The sequence below is a fragment of the Bombus flavifrons genome, chromosome 6 (genome assembly GCF_040668555.2).
Source record: "Bombus flavifrons isolate JBK064 chromosome 6, iyBomFlav1_principal, whole genome shotgun sequence".
In the NCBI taxonomy this organism is placed as follows: Eukaryota; Metazoa; Arthropoda; class Insecta; order Hymenoptera; family Apidae; genus Bombus; species Bombus flavifrons.
Genome location: NC_138447.1, coordinates 6,683,022 through 6,705,888, shown reverse-complemented (window position 1 = coordinate 6,705,888; position 22,867 = coordinate 6,683,022). Strand labels below are relative to the sequence as shown.

Here is a 22,867-nt window from a genome sequence, read left to right as displayed (position 1 = left end):
CCTTATTTGAGAAGTGTAGAATTTAAAAGTGCAGAAGCGTACAGAAAGGTAGTTAGCATTAGTGGTACTTAGCAATAGGCAATATGTATGTTATTTTGATAATTGTCAGCTGTACGGTATCTTACAATCGTTTCTTCGCGACACGAGCATCTATTTGCTTGTTTAGTTCCTTGTTAAAGGACTGCAAGAGGATTATTGATAAAAAGCGCACTTAATGAAACAAAAGAAAGATTAACGAAGGAACGTGTAACTGAAACGATCGCGATAAGACCATTAGGTAAAAAGATGCTCTTTGTTCGATTCATTTCATATGGTATCATACAGTGGTTAATTGCTCCAGTTTCAATCCGCATAGTTCCACTCGTTCGTCCATTAAAGTTTCAACTAAAACTTCCACCTGCTTCAAGTAAAAATGTAATTGCTGATGGAAATTTTCAAACGTGTCGTCGGTATTCAGTAACGAAATATGCCGTAAAAAATGTGTAATTAATTTTAGAGGGAAGAGAGAAAAAGAAAAAATAAAAAAAAACGGAACTAATGGAAGAAATTGATAGTGTTGAAACAGAAAAGTTTTGCTCTCAAGTAGAAACGATTCCAGAAGATGAGGAAGATCAAAGAAGATACAAAACGTTTTAAGCAACGAAATAAGGTACCTATACAAAGCAAGATTCTTTTCTTTTCAAATTAATATATCAGAGCTGAGAATCCGCGTTACTCAAAATATGCATTTACGATGTTTCGACTATTAACGAGTTAGCGAATCAGGAAAGATAAAACTAGTACGTATATATCTATATATTTTACTCTGATAATTTAATATATAATATTGAATCGCTTTTTTCCTCCGCTTTCCTGGCGAGACAAAAAACCATTTAGAATTGGAAAAAAAGTCAACTTATTGGCATAAATATAATATTGTGCACTACGAGTGTCACGCAGCAGGCTGATGCATACGCAAGTATACACGGTAAAGGTTCGCTATCAAGGTTCGCGTAAAAGCTCGCTGCTGATGGCCTGCCTTCCGAGTCGACTGTTCCACGCTAGCAGCAAGTTTTCGCATAAATTTGCATGGCGTGTCGTTGATCGAGCCGCTTGTTCAAGCCGCTCAAAAAAATATCAGCGTAAAGGCGTCCCGGGCCAGTCGCTCGTGTATCAGCTTTTTCCACCTGACGCCATTTTCTTGCCGGCATTTATGCATTATTCCATCGGGCTTTCGCGTTTAAGCGGAGAACTGGGTCGACCACCGGTGTCGAATTAATAAATGGATCGCCGTAAGAAGTAAATGGAATGTTGCGCACAGAGGAGATAAACGATGCGGCGGGTGATTACGAATTTTTCGCGTCGCCCCACTTCCACGCTATGACCGATCGAATCCCGGTAACCGACGAAACTGACAAGAGATTCGAGCCACGAATTTCGAGCAATTTCGCTTCTACGCGATCGTTAGCACGTTCGACGTCAGCACGAGCTGACGATTTTGACGAAAAATTTGTTTGGAGTTGGAAAAATACGGCCTTCCGAAGTCGATACGAATGTCACGCTTAAAAGCAGGAACACGAGAAAGGAAGTTAATTAGTTTCTCGACGTTCTCGATGCAGTTTTCGAAATTGGCTTTGTTACTTATTCTCGTTAAAGTGATCTACCTTTGAAAACGCCACTGAAAGGCACGTTGAGGACTAACAGAATGGATTCTCGATTTCGCTGCGAGGTATTGAAGGTGACTGGGCACAAGATAGGAAAAAAAGAGACAGCATGGAAAACAGAAAAAAAGAGAAAGGAGGAGGAAGCAGCACAAAGAAAAATGGAGAAAATCAGAGAAAAACATCCAACAGGAAATCGATTCCCTTACCAACCATTTTTCTGAACGTTTCACCGAAGAAGATTTCGTTTTCCGATAACAGGTACGCGAACGGGATATTTCTGCGGGATAACATTAATTGCCTGGGACAGCTGCCATAACGATAATCGAGAAATTATTCGTTCCTTTGAAGCAACGGCCGAGAAGTCCACTTGGACTGTCGTTTTCTGTTGAAAAATCGACGATTCTGTTTATCGTAACGCGACACCGTGGATGCAGTTATCGGAAATCCTGTCTCGATTTATTTCCATTTTGCCATTCCAAATGTCGCGATGCGACTGCGGCTTGTTGTTCCAGCCGGGACCAACGTCGATTGCGGAAAATAATGGCGTGTGATTGCCGAATAATAGGGACCAAAAAGACCGTTGAACCTTGGTCATATGTAGCGCAACACTTTCCTGTCGAGCCAGGAAAATTTCAATCGTAATGGAAATGCCACGTCATTATACTTTGCATGTGATTTTGGCGAGGACTGACCAACCGTGGGTTTTTTCTCTTTTAATTAGGAAAATTCCTCTAGCGACGTTAAAATTAATACCATTTCTTCTTATTTTATTGCTTCCTTCCCTTTTCCGAATAAATGGAAATTGATTTTGTAAAGAAATGGACGAAGGATTTGATGGAAATCGATGAATTAAACAGAGCAATTAGTAGGAAATGACGTTTGGTTAGTGGCTTTGGAAACGAGGCAGAGTATCGAAACGATAGCTGATATTGTTTTACGTAAATATAATATTTTAACAAAACTATGACAACTTACGTATCTGCTTCAGGAGACAGAGATGAAACACTTTTACGATTCACCATAAAGATATTACTTGATTAATGAAACCAATATTATAAGTTAGAGTGAAAACGATTCTAGGGATTCTGATCTCTACACTCACGACAGACCTAAGAAAGTGCAACGAATAATCTTCAAAGACGATTGCCACAAAATACCTTTCATTCGATAATCCTTCGGTCGCGATGTTGCTAACTCGACGAGTAGCTGAATCTTTCCCCAACAGCATCCGTCGACGAACAAACTATTTACCATCTCTGTGACAGAACAACTCGTCCCCATCTTGGACACTCGAATAAATCAGCAGAACTCTAATTGATAGTGAATTCGATGCTCGTTAACAATCATTACGGAAATTTCCCTCTTCTCGATCAACAGCTCCGAAAAACCTGGGGATTCTGTCGATTGCTCGTTAGGAACTAATTTCGCGGCACGCGCGTCGCTAATTGCCTGGGAAAGAAAGTTCGTCGTCGGGACGGAATGTCGTTGCTCTCAGTCAGCTGGGAGCAATTTTCAGAAGCATGGCCGCACTCGCGGTTGCTGGTTTCCCTGGTGGTTGATACGACCAAGAGAAAAATCGAGAAAGAAAACGAACACGCGACGGGTTGTGCAGGGAGGACGACCACAGACGGATCGTGAAAAAAGGCGACTGACTATGCCGCTGGCAGGAAAATGACTGTCGTTGAAAATAAAGAAACCGTAAACGAATTTGCAGTGGACTGACCTTTTTTGGGCTACCGTTTCGTGGTACGTCCCGCATATTCTTCTACCCTACCACTTAAGTTCTAATTAAATTTTCCTCGACCATTTCTTCTTTTTCGTTGGCCGTCACTTTCAAACGAGCCCTTGATCTCTGTCTAACGTTCCTCTTCTTCTTCCTCCGCTGTTTCTCTGCAGTTATCCCGCTGAGTGATTGTTGTCGCGGACGGACAGATGAGGAACAAGCCAAGTAACGTGGAGATCGATCGATTCGCGAGTCGCTTTCTGTCACATACTTCCCTTAATCGGCGCATGGTAGAAGATAACGAGGTTCCTTAGTTTTTCGTGGCTCATTTATAGGTTGATTAGTAGTCGCATGGAAATTCTCTGCTGCGATGAGCGCGAAAAATTATTCAAAGGTAAAATTATTTTTTAAGGGAATACTTGTTGCACGAAGGATAATAAATTGCTCCCGATAACGATCGTTCTGTTTGTGAATACAATAAAACATTCGGCTTTTTCTCGTCGATTTACTGCACTGAAACGAAGAATCGATGATTGTTAATAATTTAATTACGCTCGATGTGATTACATGATAAAAACATTTCAAATATTTAAAATAATTCCATAATGCTGCGAGCAAGTACCGCCGAATTAACTTGAAAGATCTATTTTAATTCATTTCTTCACAGTAAAGCGGTAGAGCTAATTATCACCGGAATTATTTCTTGATAATTAAACTCTTTAAACTTTGCTAATCTTTCAGAAGTGTCTACACGTTATTCAACTTACAGGCTGTAGCTTTGAGCAGCAAATAAATTACACCTCTACGTTATGCATACGATTTCATCTTAAAAGGCGCATCACGAAGGTCGTTCAGGCGAGGCTTATGGAAACAAATTTTTAATTTTTCCTACGAATACATTTTCTTTTATGGCCGCAAAAAAGTTCTCACTTTATCAGCTCTTTTAGAGAAACCCTGTTACAATAATATCAGAAGCCGTATTATTCTGTTACGAGCCGTGAAAATATTTTTTATTTCAGATTTCTCATTTTTGACGAAATGTTTTCTTCCGTGACTAACCAAAACTCTCTAGCATATTAGTTAGAAATTTCAATTATTAATATCAATTAGCAGAAATAACATTAGATAAACATCTGTGATGTCAAGTTCGAATTAAGATCAAGTCACGCGTATGGACTTGCGTTGGATTCGTTGAAAGCAAAGGAGCTGAAACGTTAACTCAACATGGAATCGCTAGACGTATCTTCTACGCGAAAAATTGAAACAACATCCGATCGCGTTAGAAAGGAAGTAGAGCGTATCAGCCCATGAAATTGAACTTACTGTTTGCACGGGCTTTCCGATAAACTGATGGAATATCCCTTGCTAAACCCCCAAGGGGTGAAACGGCAGGCTATGGGCAAACTATAGGACCTTTCAACAGGCAATTAACAGCAATGTACGAGGGTCAGTTAAATATGAACCGAACTTTGTTTGTAACTTTATATTTCAGTCAAATGTTTTGTTTCAAAAAGAATAATTGAGTTATTTTTCTATCTACGTTTCGTTTCTCTCTATATACTTTTGCCATTGGTTTCATCATTTTTCCATTCCAGTTTCCTAGGGAATGGAGGGCTGGGTTAGAAGCCAATCGCACAGGAATTGCTCTACTACTTCGTTGCTGTTGAAAAGTTGACCTCCTAACTGCTCTTTAGGTGGTCGTGATCTTGCGGAACTTGAACTCGTTTCGAACGATAGAGACCACTCTTCCACGACTAATATTAACTTCCGAGCAAATTTCGTCGATTGCTATGCGTCGAACATGTTCGATCAGTTGCCGAGCAGCTCCAATGTTTGCTAGCGTTACGCTTGTCTTGGGACGTAACGGATGCGGTGTATTTTGAACGTATTCGAGTCCACTAGAAAACGATTTATGCCACGCAAACACTTGGGTTTCTGATAACGTTTCATCCCCAAACCGTAGCCGCAACCTATGCAAAATTTCAATAGGTTTCGTACTCTCGAATAATAATTATGCGTTATGCAACGGAATACGATACTGTTTTCTCGTTCGTTCTGTTAACTATCGAAGAAAGGATAAATAAATCACCACGTGAGCTGAAACGTCTTTAAGATACGCCTATTTGAACTCCTACGCGATATCATTTTCATACGTGAGACTGTGAAGATATGTTACACGCAGTCCGGTTAATATTTGACTGACCCTTGCAGTATACCTAGGAATTCGGTGCTACGAGTAATTCTCTAAAGTATGACACGGGGACACAGGGACAATTAAGTTAGTTAACTTATTCTTCTAAACACACGAACTCGTTCGTTCGAGATTAAGAACAATTAATACAATACATCAAAGAAATGGGGGACGATAGAACCGTGCACGTTTCTCAAGGGGGTTGAACAACTCAAGTACCAATAATACAGGTGCCTAAGATATTGGAAAAATTAATGCTCTCAACTATGTAAATATATCTTTTATTAAAGGTTGGTAGAATTTCGATTACTGTACCTATATCGAGGAGGGTAGAAAAGAAGAGAGATATTTATTCAATTTTAATAAAATCCGATGCGAGAAAAATGTACTATTTATATAGGACGATTGGAAAATTCTTTAAATTTTGAAGCCAGTTATACGATTATGATCGTTACAATTTTATAAATAATTTCCCGTCGTTTAAAAATATAGCGTACTATCGTTCCAAGTACGTTTACTTGTCATTGTTTATATTATCTTTATAGATAGATAGCTTTTTAGGCAGCTAAGATTTTTGGTACTTGTCATGAAGTTACGTCATAGAACGGGGTAATAATCTAAACATTAATGTAACACAAGCCTATGGGGTTATTCTTGTAGAAGAGGTTTAGGAAGGAACGTTCAGAGAAAGAGAAGAGTCGACGCGAAAGAAATCATACGATCGTATTTTTGTTTCAACATTTCCCTGCTTGTTCCGCTTTTCGTTCTGAAATTTACGATAATGCTTTCGTTTGATATATCCGACAAAGAAATTAAAAGCTGAGAAAATAAAATGCTTTTCGGATTATATTTCTTTCAAGAAAAATATTCATTATTATTCGTGTAACCAGAAAGGCTTTCGACTATTTTTTCATTAGGTGCTTGCAGGTATTTTTCAATTGCACTTTTTACCTCTCTATTTATAAAGCGAAACCATCCGAAAAAGTTATTTTGTCTTTAAATAAAAATACGCGAAACAAACGTCTCTTTCGTTAGCGCGTTCTCTGTGGAACTACAATGTCCAGGAAAATTTGATGTATACAGTTTTCATCGCGAATAGATTAAGCTTTAAACGGTGGAAAAACGTTTCGAGTCGGTTGTTCGCACGCGTTGTCTAATCGGCGTGTGCATGTGCTTGTCTGTTGGAGAAAACAGTCCGAGACATTGCCGGTGTCCGACTGGCCGCAAAAAGGATTTGCACCGAGCAACGAGAGGAAAGTTGTCCGACGTAAACGCGTTACAACTTCCGAAACGACACGTCCCAACAACCTGAATGACCCTTAAAACTTGTACACGGACTCGTGCACGGGATACGACTCAATGACACGGGGACTGGCAATTTTGTCTTCGAAGAAGAATGTTCATGTAACCATGGCATTTTATTTCATGATTTATCGTATGACGACGTCTGGTTTGTTTGGTAATTAAATTTAGAACGAGATCAACGGTACGCGATTAATTGAACGAAAATTAAGGGGAATCTTCGATAAGTTAAATATTGTTAGTATACTTCGATTGTTTGTTTAAATAGCAATATATGCTAAGTTATATTTTAAGAATGATGTATGACATTTTATATAATAAATATCGATTACTATAATACGGTTCAAGAGAAATAAATTTTGAACAAGTATTCTTCGATAATTCACTATGAACATTTTTCAAGGGTGATTGATCAAAAAGGAAAAGCCAGACACACGACCAAGAAAAATATTCCTCGTATTCACTGAATTTTATTGACATTTCCAGGTCGCGAACTACATACGCGTTAATCTATCATTTCTTTGAAATTAAAATATTTTGATTACGAAAGAGACAACAATACCGAGCAATTTTTAAATAATTAATATCGACAAAACGATACATTACTACGCTATTATTCTCAACCATAAATAAAAATCATCTTCGATGAATTTCAATCTGAAGTTTCTTTTAAAGTTTGTTTTATTTCATCGTCAATTTTAATAACGAATAAACAAGTAACTTTAAGCGACATTCGATGCTGTATTTTGATGCATCATCACGTGCGAACTGTCATTTGCAATAATATTGACCCAACATTTCATAATATTATTCAGATATTTGGTTTACTACATATACAAACAATTCTCTCTTTGTTTATACTTAAGAAATATTTTCAAATTTCTAATTCATTGAAAAAATGTTGCATGTTTGTCTTTATCTTTGCGGTATTCCATCATTCTGCAAACTCAAGATAGAACCAAAATTTGCTCTCGATTTTGCACGACACGATTTCAGCATTTTCTTCCCGCTCGGTTATTTTCATTCTAAATCATTGGGACGTTTCACAGCCGAGTAGGACGGTCATCTTTCGATGATAACACGATTTTCTATTCCGTTTCAGTTGGAAAAGTACAGGAAGTTCGGCGGTCCGGAACACGCGGTTAGCCAGGATGTTTCGCTTGGCTACTTTCGTAAGAATTGAAATTCTTCGCGGCGGTTAACTGTGCGGGAAGAAGTTAAAACGGATATTCACGACGAGACGAGTCTATCATTGATCGTCAGACATCGTGAAAATTGCGATAATATTTCGCTGATAAATATGATTTAATTGGACGACGAATTTCATTCTCAGACGAGTAATTTAAAGATTGGCGCCAACTGAAGTGCAATCTTGCCGCAACCTACTACGACACAGCTTGAGAAATCGCTCGGTCAAAAGGGCGTAAAAGATAGACGAGTCAGGCTTGATTAATGTTTCAACTGTTGCTGGTGATATCTGCGGAACTCAAATATTTACGTCCAGCTTGAAGATTTTTTTCCGAAAATTACATTTTGCGTGAAAGGAAATTGACACTTTCGCAACGAATAACTTAAACACGTCGAACTCTGTCTAGAAATTAACAAACCATCGTCTTCTTGGTTTGCTTTTGTAAAATATCTTTAACTTTAAAATACCAAAACATCTGAGGATTATTTCCACAACCTTTCGCGTCGCTTTTAAACGTCGTCGTCTGACCTAATAGAAAAACAAACCGTAAAGTTTCGATGGAAGTTGCCACGGAACTCTGATCTTTAAAATATCCTTTCATCAAATAACAAGACGCGACAGACATTATTCCGAGAACGAAAAGCCATAGAACAAGCAGGGCAGTCGCTATTACGACGCGTTAGAGCGGCGAGTAAAACCGTTTCTCGGTCGAAGGCAACCGTGTAATCTCGTCCACCCGCAGCAGAACTGCAGTTCCTTCAACGGGGTCCAATGTTAGAGAACGTTTCGACCATTTTCATCGGTCGATGTTAACCACTTTGCCGCCCGCCCATCGGAAGGACGAACTTCTTTCCTCGCTGCTCGAAAGTGGATCTCGAGGATTCGCCGGTCAATGAAAATGAGAAAAATCGCTCAGTCTGAACGACCTTCGAGGTTCTTACCCGTTCCACGCGATTTTCCCTTCGCGTTTCTTCCGGGTCTTACTTCCTGAACAGGAACGGTTCGATACGACAGGCACAATTACGGTGCACGTGTACATATTTACATGGAAACATGGAGATAACAGAAACTGTCAAACACACGCTTGCGTAACTATCGTGATGATAAGCATAGGTACCTATTAGAGGGACAGCGTCCGAGGTCGTCGGCATGCTTTCTGCCACGAGGTTCAGGAAAACTGTCAGCGACAGCAGAATGGTCACTCCTGCGATAGTCGGGAAAAAAAAAGAGAAACAACACGTAACGTACATATCAAGATGAGTTCTTTGTCTTTCTGTAAAGAGTTTCTGCGATTTTCATCTAGGAATCCACGTGCGCCACGCCTGGCAACCAGGTCGTGCAACGAACACACCGAGACGATACGATCGCCTCTTCCAGAAATTTCTGGATAATATTGTCGTTCGGTTCGGTTGCTTGCCTTCGAAAGCTCACGGTTCTCGGTCCTTTGGGTATCCATCGGAGAAGCGTTCTGACCTTTCGAAAACGTTCCAACGCGCGAGCACGAGTATCGCGTATCGATGCGCTTCGACGAATACTCGAGTCTGTTGAGTTTGCCGGACGCGAGAATTCCGCTTGTTTACCGAATCGAATCCTTGAATTTTGAAGATAGAAGTTCGACGTTGCTGTTAGACTTTGGAGGACGATACGTTAGCTTCGAATCGATTTAGGAAAGTATACGATTTCATTTTTCTCTATCTTCTCTATCTTTATTCTTTTTTCGAGTTGATAGAAGCGATAGAAGATTTTGCGGTAAATAAAATTCAAACTACTATTTTTCTCTATTATCGGTCGAGCTTGGTACTTCATGTTCGCGTTTTGCGCGATGGAATTTCAATGATCCAGCGTAAGGCAGGAGAATCGGCAGACGGAAACATTTAACAATTTCGTAACGTTGTCGGTGGAACGTAAGTTTGATGATGGATAGCCGGGTTGTAGTTTGTCCGCGTTACGGAAACGATCGAAGAGATCGATTATACGCTGTAGTCTAAACGTCGAGACAATTTAACTTTTCTTGGCGGTGGAAAACTCATATCCCACGATATTTTGCAAGGTATATTATACTTTTAGAATAGTTGGGAGATTTTTCTGTAGATATATTACAAAGATATATGTCAAAATTCCTCTTTCGTAGCAAAACGAAAAATATAATCAATCAAAATTGCCGCGTCGCTGAAAAAGATAGAACGGTGTACGCGTTTCAGAGTATCATTGCATTAATCAATGCCACTATTTTACTCTTCAATTTAAAACTTTATTTTTCCACTTGCTATATTTCTTCCAGCGATTATAACGCCGATGGAGGCACAATACAGATATGGCGAGGCTATAAATTAAGCTATCGTGAAGAGACATCGTCCGATATCTTGGTTCACGTAGGGCTGTTCACGTGAAAAATCACCTGTGCACAAATTTTTCTATTTAGGACTTTATTACGATACGCCTTCTATGCTCGATAGTTAGGCGGCATGAAATTGACGTGTGACGCGTGCTTTATTGTAAACCACACAAGATGGAGTATATCGGTGCGCCGAAGGGCGCGTATTCGTAATTTCCGTAGCTAGCTTATGCGATTGCGTGATCATAATCCCACGCGTGAGCGAGTATTCCGGGCTGCGTAACTTGTTCCCATACTGCGAACACCGAGTCAGCTCAATCGTTAATAACTTTATGTGGTGTGGATAATGTGTTTGGAATTACATTATTACGCGTTAACTACCGTCATTTACAGGGGCGTCTCGATAATTCGCGTCCACCTAGGCGTTTGTCGTTAATTTAAGCTCGTTTTGTGGACAGAAGACAAAAAGAACGAAGATTTCATTGTGTTAACCTTTTGCACTCCGAATTTTATTTCAATTTCGTTACCAGCAGCTGCCAACGCTTTTATAAGTGTTTTATTGGAAATTTACTTTAACTAAAAAATAAGAGAATTTAAATAAATAAAGGAAGGAGGAAATTCATTTAAATACCAGTTTTATTCACACTATTGTTGTATTCTGTAATTCTTCGATGTATGATATATCTCGAAACAATTTCCAGGATAAAATCCTGGTTTTCTTTCGCACGTTTCACAAAAAAGGTGGCACTGGAAGAACGTCGAGTGGGGTTCGACAAAAGAGCTCCTGAGATAAAAACTGATGTCGTATTACACTCGACATAGGAGTGCAAAGGGTTAATCGTGGATCAAATATCTTCGCCGTAGTTCTTTTTATAGCTTATGTTACTCGTAAAATAACTCTAATAATTTCAGCTTCATGTAGATTTGCTAATTCGACGAATCGTTGATTCGTTGACCCTTGATTTATCGCTTGAACAGAGAGATTGTAAAATATAGGCAAATGTTCTATACGATCACATCGCTATTAACTTATTGCACTTTTGAGGATCACTCTTCTGCATGAACGAGTTTGACTGAACATGAATGACGTTTATATGGCACATGGTAGATCATCGTTAGATCGCGTCCATTATCAGAGAATTTACATCGTCCAAGATAAACATTAGTTGCCTGTTCACGTTCAACAAATATGGCGGTTATCGAACACAGGAGACTACGTAAATTTCCATAGCCTTCATAATGGAGAATTTAGAAAACGGATTAACGCGTTGCGGTTACAATATTTTGATCGGATGTGTGCTTCACATCGTCGATTTGTTTCGGGTTTTCGCTGTGACTGCGCACGACAAGCTTTCTCGAAATTACGTTTATTTGAACGAAGGTAAAATTTCGTTTCTTAATTCGTAGATTTTTATTTATACAAATAGAACCGTGATATTAGGTGTCTACAATATAGAAACACGAATAAATTTCCAGATGAGTTTCAGTCTCTCAGTTACATCCTACTTTGTGCAAAGACAGTGTTATCAGAATTCTCAAATATGCTTTTTCCCACTATTTAGTATACATCTAACGCAGTAGACGATTAACTACGAGCAAAATAGTCGAAACTTTGCCAATACTTCGCCACTGCAACCTTAACTTTCCATTTTATCGGGCAGAAGAAGGTTTAATTCGTCCGACAGGGATTCCTGCTGGAATTTGGATTACGATTCTTTTCGCGAATATCTCGGTTCGTTTGCAGGGAGTATTCGACACGATCCGGGAAAGAATTCGGGATCACGTCTCGGCGAAATCGCGCAGCGGAAACGGCTGTAAGATGCATCGGTTGCAGGTGGCAAACCGCCAATAACATCGAAATTTGTTGGCCAGGAAGTCGAGAATGGGATCAGGGACCGTGGAAAGCGTAATTAGTTCCTTGCGATTAGACTCGAGCGTCCGTTCGACAGGCTTCGTGGTTATACAACACGCGTGCCGATGCGCATTCGATTAATATGCAAAGCTGATTCATAGAAGCTTCAGCTGCCACGTACATATTGCAAATTTAGCTTTTTCATGCTGAGCCTGTTAGCTCGAGCTTCAGTAAATTTTGTTTTCAACCGAAGATGAAAGAGAACAATTTGAAATTGCGAACGATTCCGTTCATTTTATTGATTTTGCCTTAGAAACAACTTATCTTGGAAGTATCTTAGACAATTTTTACAAATTTATTTCAAAAATATATTAGAAATCAAGCGGAAGAAATAATTTTGCTAAGAAATTGCTAAAAAATTCGTATCTTTTTTTTTAAGGAAATATGAAAAGTAAATGTATATTTCATAAATATATTAGAAATCAAGCGGAAGAAATAATTTTGCTAAGAAATTGCTAAAAAATTCGTCTTTTTTTTAAGGAAATATGAAAAGTAAATGTTGAATGAAAGTTCGGCAAAAAAATTGATAAACGTTCTTTATACAGAAACTTGTGAAAGCTATTGAATATCCCTAAAGGGGATTTATCGAAATTCAGGGCAATACGTTACTTTACTCGTTGCAAGAAAATTCGTTGTTCTCGTCGCGTGACATTAATCTTTCGATTAATTCCGGCGCAGAAAGCATACATTCATTCGTAGAAGGGATTTGCATCTCGAGTATACGGATTTGCCAGAAGAGAAACGTTCGCTGTTTTCTTGGTCGAATGGTCGCGAACCATCGTCGTGTGCTTTGCCGATAAATCACATCGTTCGTACGGATCATTTACGAATCGCTCTGAGATCGCTAGTTACACTAACTTGGAAACAACCGGTGCTAGGAATTGCGCGAAACGTGCTACGACACCGAACATATGCTGTTGTAGGTCTTTGTGCACGCGTTTCCAAAACTTTCGCGTTGACAGTGTTCGATATTTGAGAGGCAGAGATCTAAATTAATTAAACAATCGCAGAAACTAGCTTTTCCTCTTCCATCGTCATTTAGTGTTTGAACAAGTACGTGTTATTCAATCGTGCAGTTTTAGTAATCGCTATAGCTTCTTCGAGATTAAAACAGAAAGTTTGTAACGTTGTTGCTAGTCAGAGCTTCACAGAACTTTCAAAGGAACGTGAAAACGATCAAACATAAATCACGTTAGCCAAAGGACCTGGCTGTTACAATACATATTGTACAAGGCTGAGGGACTGTTGTTAATTTTAAAGTTTGCCAAAGTTTTCCCTAGCTTTCTCCCGTTATGTAACTGAAATATATACACCGTTTCGTCTGGATTTACAGAATTCGTTATACGTAGAGTACAGGAAATCAACAAAATTCGAATGAATTTCGTACATCGGAATTCATTCAAGTAGAAACAGCTTTGAACAAGCATATGCGGAATAAATCATTTGAGACAACCAATTTCATAACGTTATGTAGTATCTCGAAATTTCGTTTATGGATCGTTCGAATTAATATACAACTTCCGAACGAGTAAATTGTGTTACGACTTCTAATTAGCGGGTCAAACAGTCGTATCGTTTTTTAATATTTTATCGTGTCTGTAACAACGTTTCTTTATTTACCGCGATAGTATGTTTCATCACGTCTCATTACGTCTCAACGTGCTCTAACACAGAGAAATGCTCGGTTGTATTTTTCTTAGACTTTCGATATCATTGGAAGACCTACCATGTCTTCCATCGAAGGCTTAGATGTAGCATCAACGCGAATGAAGCTTCGCCGTGAAAAATTATTTCGTGTCTTAATCGATATTTCTGAACTATATCGCACGAGATAATAGTTCTGCGGTATAGCCACTTCGTTCTTCTGATCAAAATCCATTAACTTTCTTCGGTTAAAGCGATACGAAGAGCCATGTTTCTTGGTTTCTCGAGCTCCAAACGACTACTTAACCAAAGAGTCCGCAGAAATCATGCAAGTAAGCGAAGTGTCCTGTTCTTTTAATAGATCACCATCGATATAAAAGATATAACAGATACCAATACGAGAAAAATTCACGCTTTAAAATTACAAATTAATCTTCAGACAATATCTTTCTGTCGAGATATTATACGATACGAAACCACTGAAAACGTCGCGTTCTTTTGTTTGCTGTTTCCAATAGAAAATTTCGATTTTCAAGATACGAAAATCGAATTTTCAACGCAAGCTGTTAAAACACCGCACCATCAAACACAATTTATCCGCGTACGATTTCCTCGAGAGAGTAGAATTTGTTCCGTTTCATCTGAGCATCCTCGAACGTTCGAACGTAAACGTTTCAAACAATCGTGGCTCGTGACGTGAAAATCGTGGCAAGGTGAGAGGCGATATACTCTCAGCCGATCCGGAACGTAGTGGATGCTTGTTCGCGGGCCTCGTCCCAACCCTTTGTCATGCTAATGTTCAATCAAATGCACTTTCCACGAAGAGGGTGGTGTCACTTTGCTCGGCCTTAACGCCAGTCCTTGCGCATGCATTCGCTCCGTATTTATCCGGTAAATGAAATTCACGATGCCGGTGGCTGGGCCGCTCGGAATTTACAGCGGCATAATATTATGGAAATTTCATTCATAGACGTCGCAATAATGCCTAAGAGTGCCTAAAGAGCTACATTTTTGCCCGTGATAATAAGCTCTTCACTAGGATGGAAATTGTTGTTGTTGAAGGAAAAGCTTGGACGCCGCCTCCAGTTTTCTTCGCTGATATTTATTAAAATATGCTCTTCAATTAGCGCCAGATAATACGACACCTTTCACCATCGATTTCAATAATGATTTTCCTTGTGTATTTATTTGGATCGACGATGATAACGCTTTTTATAGTACATCCTTGCTCAAAAATATTCAGCCACCTGTTCGTAATTACTTTTGATAGACTGCGCAATTAAGAGTTCCTCGTGAAATTTAAAAAAGCACGAAAGGACAATGTATTCCTATAGAAGTAGCATTTTATCGAATCGTATATGCCTCGTCGATATTTTTAAAATTTCGAGGATAAGAAGCGTATGTTTAGCTACAAGATCAAATATACAGATCATTTTGGCAACGTTGACTGACGTTCTACTGAATTTAAAGCCGCTTCTCTGCAAAAATAGCAAATGCGACTTATTCTGCTCTGTAATCTTCGCATAAAATCGATTTTACAAACGATATACAGATTATTCGTATTCCTCTCGTTCTTAAATATTGCTTGCGATAGAATATGGAAAATAAATAACGCGTATAACTATAATGAATGGTAATTAACGTGAAATATACTCGTTCAAAAATATCACGCGCTGATTTTGTCGTCGAAATAGCTCAGAGTATCGTCGATGGAGACGATTCTCTGCAGCTGTTAAAATTCTGAGTACATAATATCGACCTTTCCGAGACTGTAACACGTTTCGACTGAACTCGACCATGCTCCCTGACCTATCTCGTCTAGCAAACTTTCAGTCGGCGTTAAACTAGAAAGAAAGCTTGCGCACGAGAGACCGAACTTGCTCGGTGATTAATTACGGAACAAAAGCAACCCGAAGTCCGAGAAAGAAAACGGGTTAAGAATGAAGGATGGCGCGTTCTGATAAATTGACTTCTGTCAAAATATTATCCCTAAAACTTTTTCTCAACTTGAAACTTTCGGCAAGTGGAGGGAATCCAAGCTGCTGCATTTGCAACGTCGTACAAATTTATAGATTCGAACAGTTTTGTGCGATATCTGAGAATTCTTAAACAGTTAGAAATATTTTACTGGGTAGATTTTTTCGCACAGGTAGCTAACGATAGGAACGAGTTGTGTTAGACATAATTTATGTGTTATCCATCTAATAAAATTACGTTATTTAACAGGAAAAATGTCACGAATCAAAAGCTATCTTCATTTCACTAACACGTTGACTGCTACGCGTGTTTTCAAAGAAATCTCCGTCAGGCCACGCGTACAGCAGTACCAAGCGTTCTCTGCTAGGTGCTCCCATCGATATTTTAGTAATGCGAATCGCTCAAGCGGTGGTCTCAAGAATGATCTTTCGTTTCGTTTGTTCGCAACATTAAAACCACTAGCTGTTGTTGAATATAATGAAAGAAAGTGTGGTATAGATTATTCCGACCAAATGGTTTCTTATGCCACCACAATTAGAAAAGGAATCAAATGGTACAGAAAACTTGGCGTTCAATTCTTTCTGGGAATTTCTGTTGTAAACGCTTTGACGGTTTACAAAATCGCAACAAGAAAAAATATAAATATTAGAATATTTAGACAATTATTAGTTGCAAAATTATTAGAGTTGTCTGAAAATGCAAAAAATCCTTGTTATGCATGTTATGCAAATAAAAGACGTCGAATGGACCGAACAAAGGCACGAAAGAATTTGAAGAAAACAACAACTTATTGTCCAAATTGTCCCGACCAACCTCAGCTATGTATAGAATGCTTTAAAGTTTTACGTTCTAAATAATTCTTTTAATAAACCATTTTCGTATTTTTATTTTATAACAATTCAACTATTATTACAATTAATTATTAATTAACAATTTATTATTATGGAATATCCTTTCAAATACCTACGACGATCCTTCGCAAGTAGTCAAATAAGCGACACCCTAATATGGGTTACGTGGCCTGACCAGAAACTTTGCTGACACCTGAAGCGTGTTAAAGATGGAAATGAAACTTCGCTATAATAATACAGACTTCGTTTTCCGCAGAGAACAGCGGTAAAAGAAAAGTATCAAATATAACGTTCAAACACCACAAACGTAACTAAATATCGGACTAAGGGAAACCCTTCATTAGGAATGAACGAAGCACTTAGAAGCGTGTTGCGCTGGAAGACAACGTGAACGTTAATTCTATTTAAGTTAGCTCGAAAAGCCTTGTTTGTCTTAACTTTGTTTTCATCCGTAGCTAGCTTAGATCAAATCGCTTTTCTCGCAATCCCGTAAAACAATTACCAAACCTGTTTAACGTCGACAAGAAATAGCACCGCCGGTATTCGTCAAGTTTCCGTGGGAGAACCGGCGTTTCTCGTTTCGTCGAAAAGTCTGTTCGGGTTTCGGGCTTAAACCGACCGACGGATGAGTGAGATGCCGCGGGATAGCGACAACAATGACGGAGAACGCGTTGGCGGAAGGACAAAGAAGCGATGGTCCGATAACAATGACAGGGAAACGGGGAAACGAGGCGAGCGCCAGGCGCAGATACCGCGAGATTCGATCTTTCTTATTCAGATTTCCTGCGGCAATTCTTCTTCCGTTTCCTCGCGAGACTAACTCGTAATTACTTGCCGAATGTGAATAGGCACTAGGTTCGGATTTGAGACTTTCAAAGAGACCCATCAGCTATGTTCAGATAGAACGTTTCAACATAGAAGTTGGAGAAAGTTAACGAGGTGCGAAACAACCGAGTGCTTCCATTCCTCTTCCTTTTTTCTTTTCTACTATTACGCGTTACCTTTTCCTTCTACAAGGATTTAACATCGATTTTCAGGTTATCAGAGACGAAAATTTATACACAACACGATAAGGGATAATTTATTTACGGAAAATAAATTCTTACTCTGTTTCGTAATCGTTAAATTCATCGTGGCAATTTTAAGGAAAGTAAACCCTTGATAGAAATATTTGGAACGTGAAACGTTAGAAAATTTAAAGGGTAAAGAGGAAATATGTTACCGCGAAGTTATGGGTTCTTCGCTTAATTGACGTTCTTTTTGTGCTTTTCTCTCCGAAAAAGTGTTCAAAGCTCGACGTTTTCTTCGAGCTACCTCGAAAAGGATTGCCACGAGCTTCCGCTGCACTTGTGACGGAAATTGGGCTGGTATACGTCGATATATAATAATTGGGCACAATCAAGCGTATCAGTTCAAGACGTGCAACACGGAGAAGTCTTTGCTCTGCTAAAGGAGGCTTCAAAAAGCGAGTCGCGTTCGTTCCTCGAATTCTTAATGAGCTTCCACTTCGTATAGAATCGCGATCCCAGATACAGAAAGTTGGCAATGCTCGAAGAAAACTTACGTGATTTTCGGTATTCTGTCGCCAATGCGTGAATCTGACGGTGGCTACCGTTAATTCTGACGTTTATAAAATAGTTTCAAAGCTCTCTGCGCAAGACGCGTTATACCTTCTTCTTTCGTGTTCAACCATATAATAAAGAAGACATTGGGTGAAAAATAAAGAAAAGGTCAAACGAGTTGTGGCAGACTCTTCCGGAGTCTCGAAGACACATTCGCGTTTCGTTAAAATTACACTAAACGGAGGCAATTTTTAATAAGTCCCACCTTCGTCCCAGAGAGCGCAGTTCTGACATACATAGTCTGTCAAACGAGCCGCAGTTATGTTTTAATTGCGCCGTTCCGACCATTTCCCGACTCTATATACCTTGTTCTTTGCCAACGAGCGAACATCCACGCGACTCTGAAATCACAGACACGGCTCGTGTCACGGGCACACACCAACGCATTCCTCGCGTTCTCAAAGGGATTTGATTATGCAACGTTTCGCGTTTTGTTCCTCTCTGTGGCGAAAAGCTTTCAGGCCACTTTCTACGCGTCGGCTTCTTTTTGTCGTCCCTTCTTTTTCGAGAATTACACGTACATAGGTAAAAGGAAAAACGTTCTTTAATAAATCAGGACGGCACTGCAAGGGGCTGGATTTATTGTCCGTGTCAGATTTAGGAAGTGCCTGCAACCGGAGACCGTTCGATTTTCTTCTACTCTTGTTCTTTTTGTCGCAGTTTCCTCGTCTCGTTCGTTCGCGATCACAGTGAAATAAGTTAGTCGCGAAGATTAATCGGTTTCAGCCTCGAATGAGTTGGGACGCGTTTTCTATTAAGTTTGGTCGATTACATTTTTTGCTCGTAACGAATTTAGTGCGCGTGATTGATGGAATTGAAAAATTGAATGAAAATATGCTTCACACGTGATGGGAACACTTGTTAGGAATGTAATAAAATGAGTCTTCTTCGTCGACAGTTTTTTAATCCTCTAGCTTCCTTGTAGCGATAAATCGAGTTTCGATTAATTTTATTATTCGCTAGAAAGCCAAATCGGTTAATTGGTTACTTATTACTGAAAGATCTGCAATAATTACGAAGCCTTTAATATGCCATTGACGAACTTAATTCACGTAAAATGCTTATTTTAATAATTTGTTTGTAAATCGAATAGCGTATCAAGTTTAGAAAATATCCTACCAAATAATGGGATCCTTATAAGCAGAAGCGAATATAATAAATAACAAATAGCACGCTATGAAATTTGGAAAATATCTCGTAACCCAGTATCAATGTTTACCTACTTTCTTTTTAATTACTCTTTGCACTTTCATTATATTACTATTAAATATTACATGGTTTGTGTTTTTATCCATACACGTAAAGGATATCTTTGAAAGCTCGCGAATCGCAAAACCTTGTACAATTTTTATCTCCTATGAGGCAAGTTTACGATTTAATTACAAGAATCTTTGCTGCTGGTAAGAAAGTTAAGACGCTGAAAATTTATCAGAAAATCAGTTTAATCGTTCAAGTTGCTTCTTATCTTTACCTGGTTCCTTATGCTACTTTCCGGAACTTTACGGCCAAGCTCTTCCGCGATTCAATTGTTGCTTTCCGTATTCGTATCTACTGCATCGCGTCCTTATACGTGCACTATCAGTTGCGTATCCTGCGCTGCCATGTTTCGAAACTGTTTAACTACGAAACTCAAAGTTAGAAGATTAAAATTTCGTTTGATCGTTTTACAGCAGGCAATTAGCAAATTCTGTGGACGCAATCCAGAGTTCTCGATCTACAGTCTTAAGTTCCGAGACACGAAATTTCGCTTAAGAATTTTCCGATGTAGAATCGCACAGACCAATATCGGAATTAGACAGACGTTCGACTGCAATACGTTTCATAGCTGGCGTCAGGTCACGTTCTTTACCTCGTTCAATCGTATCGCGGAAATTGACAAGAAATTAGAGGATTGTAACATCGCCTTCCCAGCATCTCGATGCATGCACAGTCCGACTAATCGGAATTTCTAAGGAGAATCTTATTTCTGAACCGGGTTCGAACGGAATTCGTTTTACATCGAGTCTACCTGGGCTAACGGCGATGATGAAACTCGGATGGAATGGAATTTCTATGATATTACACTCTCTCTCGTCCTCCTTCGACCAATGGTCTATAGTACTGGTATTAGGTAAGAGTAGATGCACGCCGGTGCAATATCTCGAATAACTTGATATTATCAACATGTTTGGGAAATTCGACGAATTACAGGCATTTGGGATATTTCGCATCAGTATTTACAGATGAAAGCTACGCCCCTGATAACTAGACGTTTCACGTTCGTTTTTCATCATTAAACGCGAACGGCTAAAATTTTTATGTCCAATCGAACCTTTGGATGCAAGAATCATGCAGCTGTAATTTTACTAATTTAACACGAAATAAAAAAAAAAAGCTGCTTAAAATACTTCTTCTTGTCAATATATTAATCGTGACCTTCTTGTTAAATGCATTCTACTTTGTAGCAAAAATTTTCAATTTTTAGTACTTATACATCGCGATAAATAAATCTTGCAACTGTCTGGTTCTTGCATCAAATTTTATTAATTTAATGTTTTCCATTATAGGTTTAGTTGAAAGAAAGATATACAGGGTGGTTGGTAACTGGTGGTACAAGCGGAAAGGGGATGATTCTACGCGAAAAAAGGAGTCGAAAATATAGAATAACAATTTTTCGTTTGAGGCTTTGTTTTCGAGAAAATCGACTTTGAATTTTCGCTCGGTACGCGTGCACTTTATCGTGTCTCGTTATAACGGATCTCACTGAAGATCGTTGTCTCGATGGAAAAATTAAAAAAAACAAAAAAAAATTTTTATTCTATATTTTCGACTTCTTTTTTCGCGTAGAATCACCCCCTTTCCGCTTGTACCACCAGTTACCAACCACCCTGTATTTTTGCGAACAAATCATTTTAGTTGATACTTTGAATATTACAAATACGAAAACAGTTATGGTTATAGGAATATTTTAGAAAAATGCTGTTGCTACTGGTATTATTCACTTATACTTCCATCTTTTGGCGATTATTTCGGCATGTTTTCGTAATACCACTTGTCGCTAGTAGGTAAGTACATTTCGTTCGACCAAGGTCATTATATCGTGAAATGTCGCTTCTTTCGTAGGAAGCAGTTCGGAATACAGTTGTCGAGAAGAACGAGGAAATGCTGGTTCATTGTTCTCAAAAGTATAAACTCTGCTAAACCGATCCTGAGGCATTCTGCGAGCACATATCGGTCCCAGGAAAATCTTCGCTACGAAAAGATAAACGATACCTGTTTCGAAATATAGAACTGCCCTTTACTTGAACCAACAACATCGATTTAAAAAAAATTGTTCGAATACTTTTTTATCGTCTCCGGTGAGCATTCGTAGAACCAAACTAATGCAAGAATCAGACAATTCCTAAGCCTAATGCCTTTCTTGCGTCAAAATTAAAACGAACGCTGCATCGCCGAAGGTACAGGTAGCTTCATTTTTACAACGCGAAAGAAAATTTTAGAAGGTACATAGGTGTTGCACAGTAACGTGGGCTCACTTTTTTTTCTCGAACATGCATTAAAATCTGAAAAAATGCCTGCAACCCTTGAATTTTCCTTAAAATTCCACGTTTTACAACTTTTTTACTACTCTATCGCAAACCGCTTCTATGCCCGCAACTAATTTACCAACTGTTCGTCAACGCGTCGAAATTTTATTGAAAACACGCCGCCTCTAATAACTGCGCTGTTTGAAACTCTGTGAAACGCCTGTGGCTCGATCTCGATCGAATAAAAATCACGTCACCGCAGAGACGGCGTGTCCATCGGCACGCGCGTCCCCAAATGGGATCGTGGACCGGAGACGAAGCATTTTCACGGTGTTTTCCCAGAACGGACGATGTTCGGAAAATTATATACCGGTCTAGGCTCACGGGACACGCGGCATGCAGACCACGTTCGTATTTGTGTGTATACACGGGCTTGTGTGCATAGCAGCAATTGTGTACGGGGAATAACGTCGACGAGAGTCCGAATCCCTGCCAACATCGATCTTGTCCTGTCGTTGCCTGCGACGCGTCCAATGAAAATTGAATTTCCCCGCCTTCTGTTCGAAACTTCATTCTCAGAACGCTTCATCGTCGCATTTATATCGTTACGTGCGCAAGAAGTTAATCTTGTTCGCAGTATGGGTTCTAAACGATTCTTCTTGCTTTACGCAAATGGTTTGTCAATGACTGTTTCAAGCGTATTTCAAATGATTATCTCGCTTCAAGAGTTTTTGGAACAGATAAATTATTTTTCCGATACTTTGTTAAATAAATTTCTACGATTAATTACTTACTGTACAATGTTACATTTTGTGTACGTGTTTAGGATGTTTGTAGCATATGCAACTCACAGTTTTTTTACAGTTTATAAGCGTTACGCATTTCGAAAAAGAGAATCGTCTATTTAACAGCGTAATCTCGATCCCTTTATCGTTTCCGTATCCTGTTTTATCGCACAAGGATGCCTTTTCT

At 39.1% G+C, this 22,867-nt stretch overlaps 1 protein-coding gene across 3 annotated transcripts in view; it reads right to left on the bottom strand.

Moving 5' to 3' along the window:
• nAChRalpha6 (nicotinic acetylcholine receptor alpha6) overlaps nucleotides 1–22,867 on the bottom strand; it is a 280,059-nt gene that overhangs the window by 69,764 nt on the left and 187,428 nt on the right. For 2 of the 3 annotated variants that reach the window (XM_069115136.1, XM_069115134.1), the window contains exon 9: nucleotides 9,166–9,252. The exons of the other annotated variant lie outside the window; for it this stretch is intronic. In XM_069115136.1, the coding sequence (XP_068971237.1) occupies nucleotides 9,166–9,252 (87 nt within the window). The remainder of the gene's footprint in view (nucleotides 1–9,165; nucleotides 9,253–22,867) is intronic. 3 annotated transcript variants of the gene reach the window in all.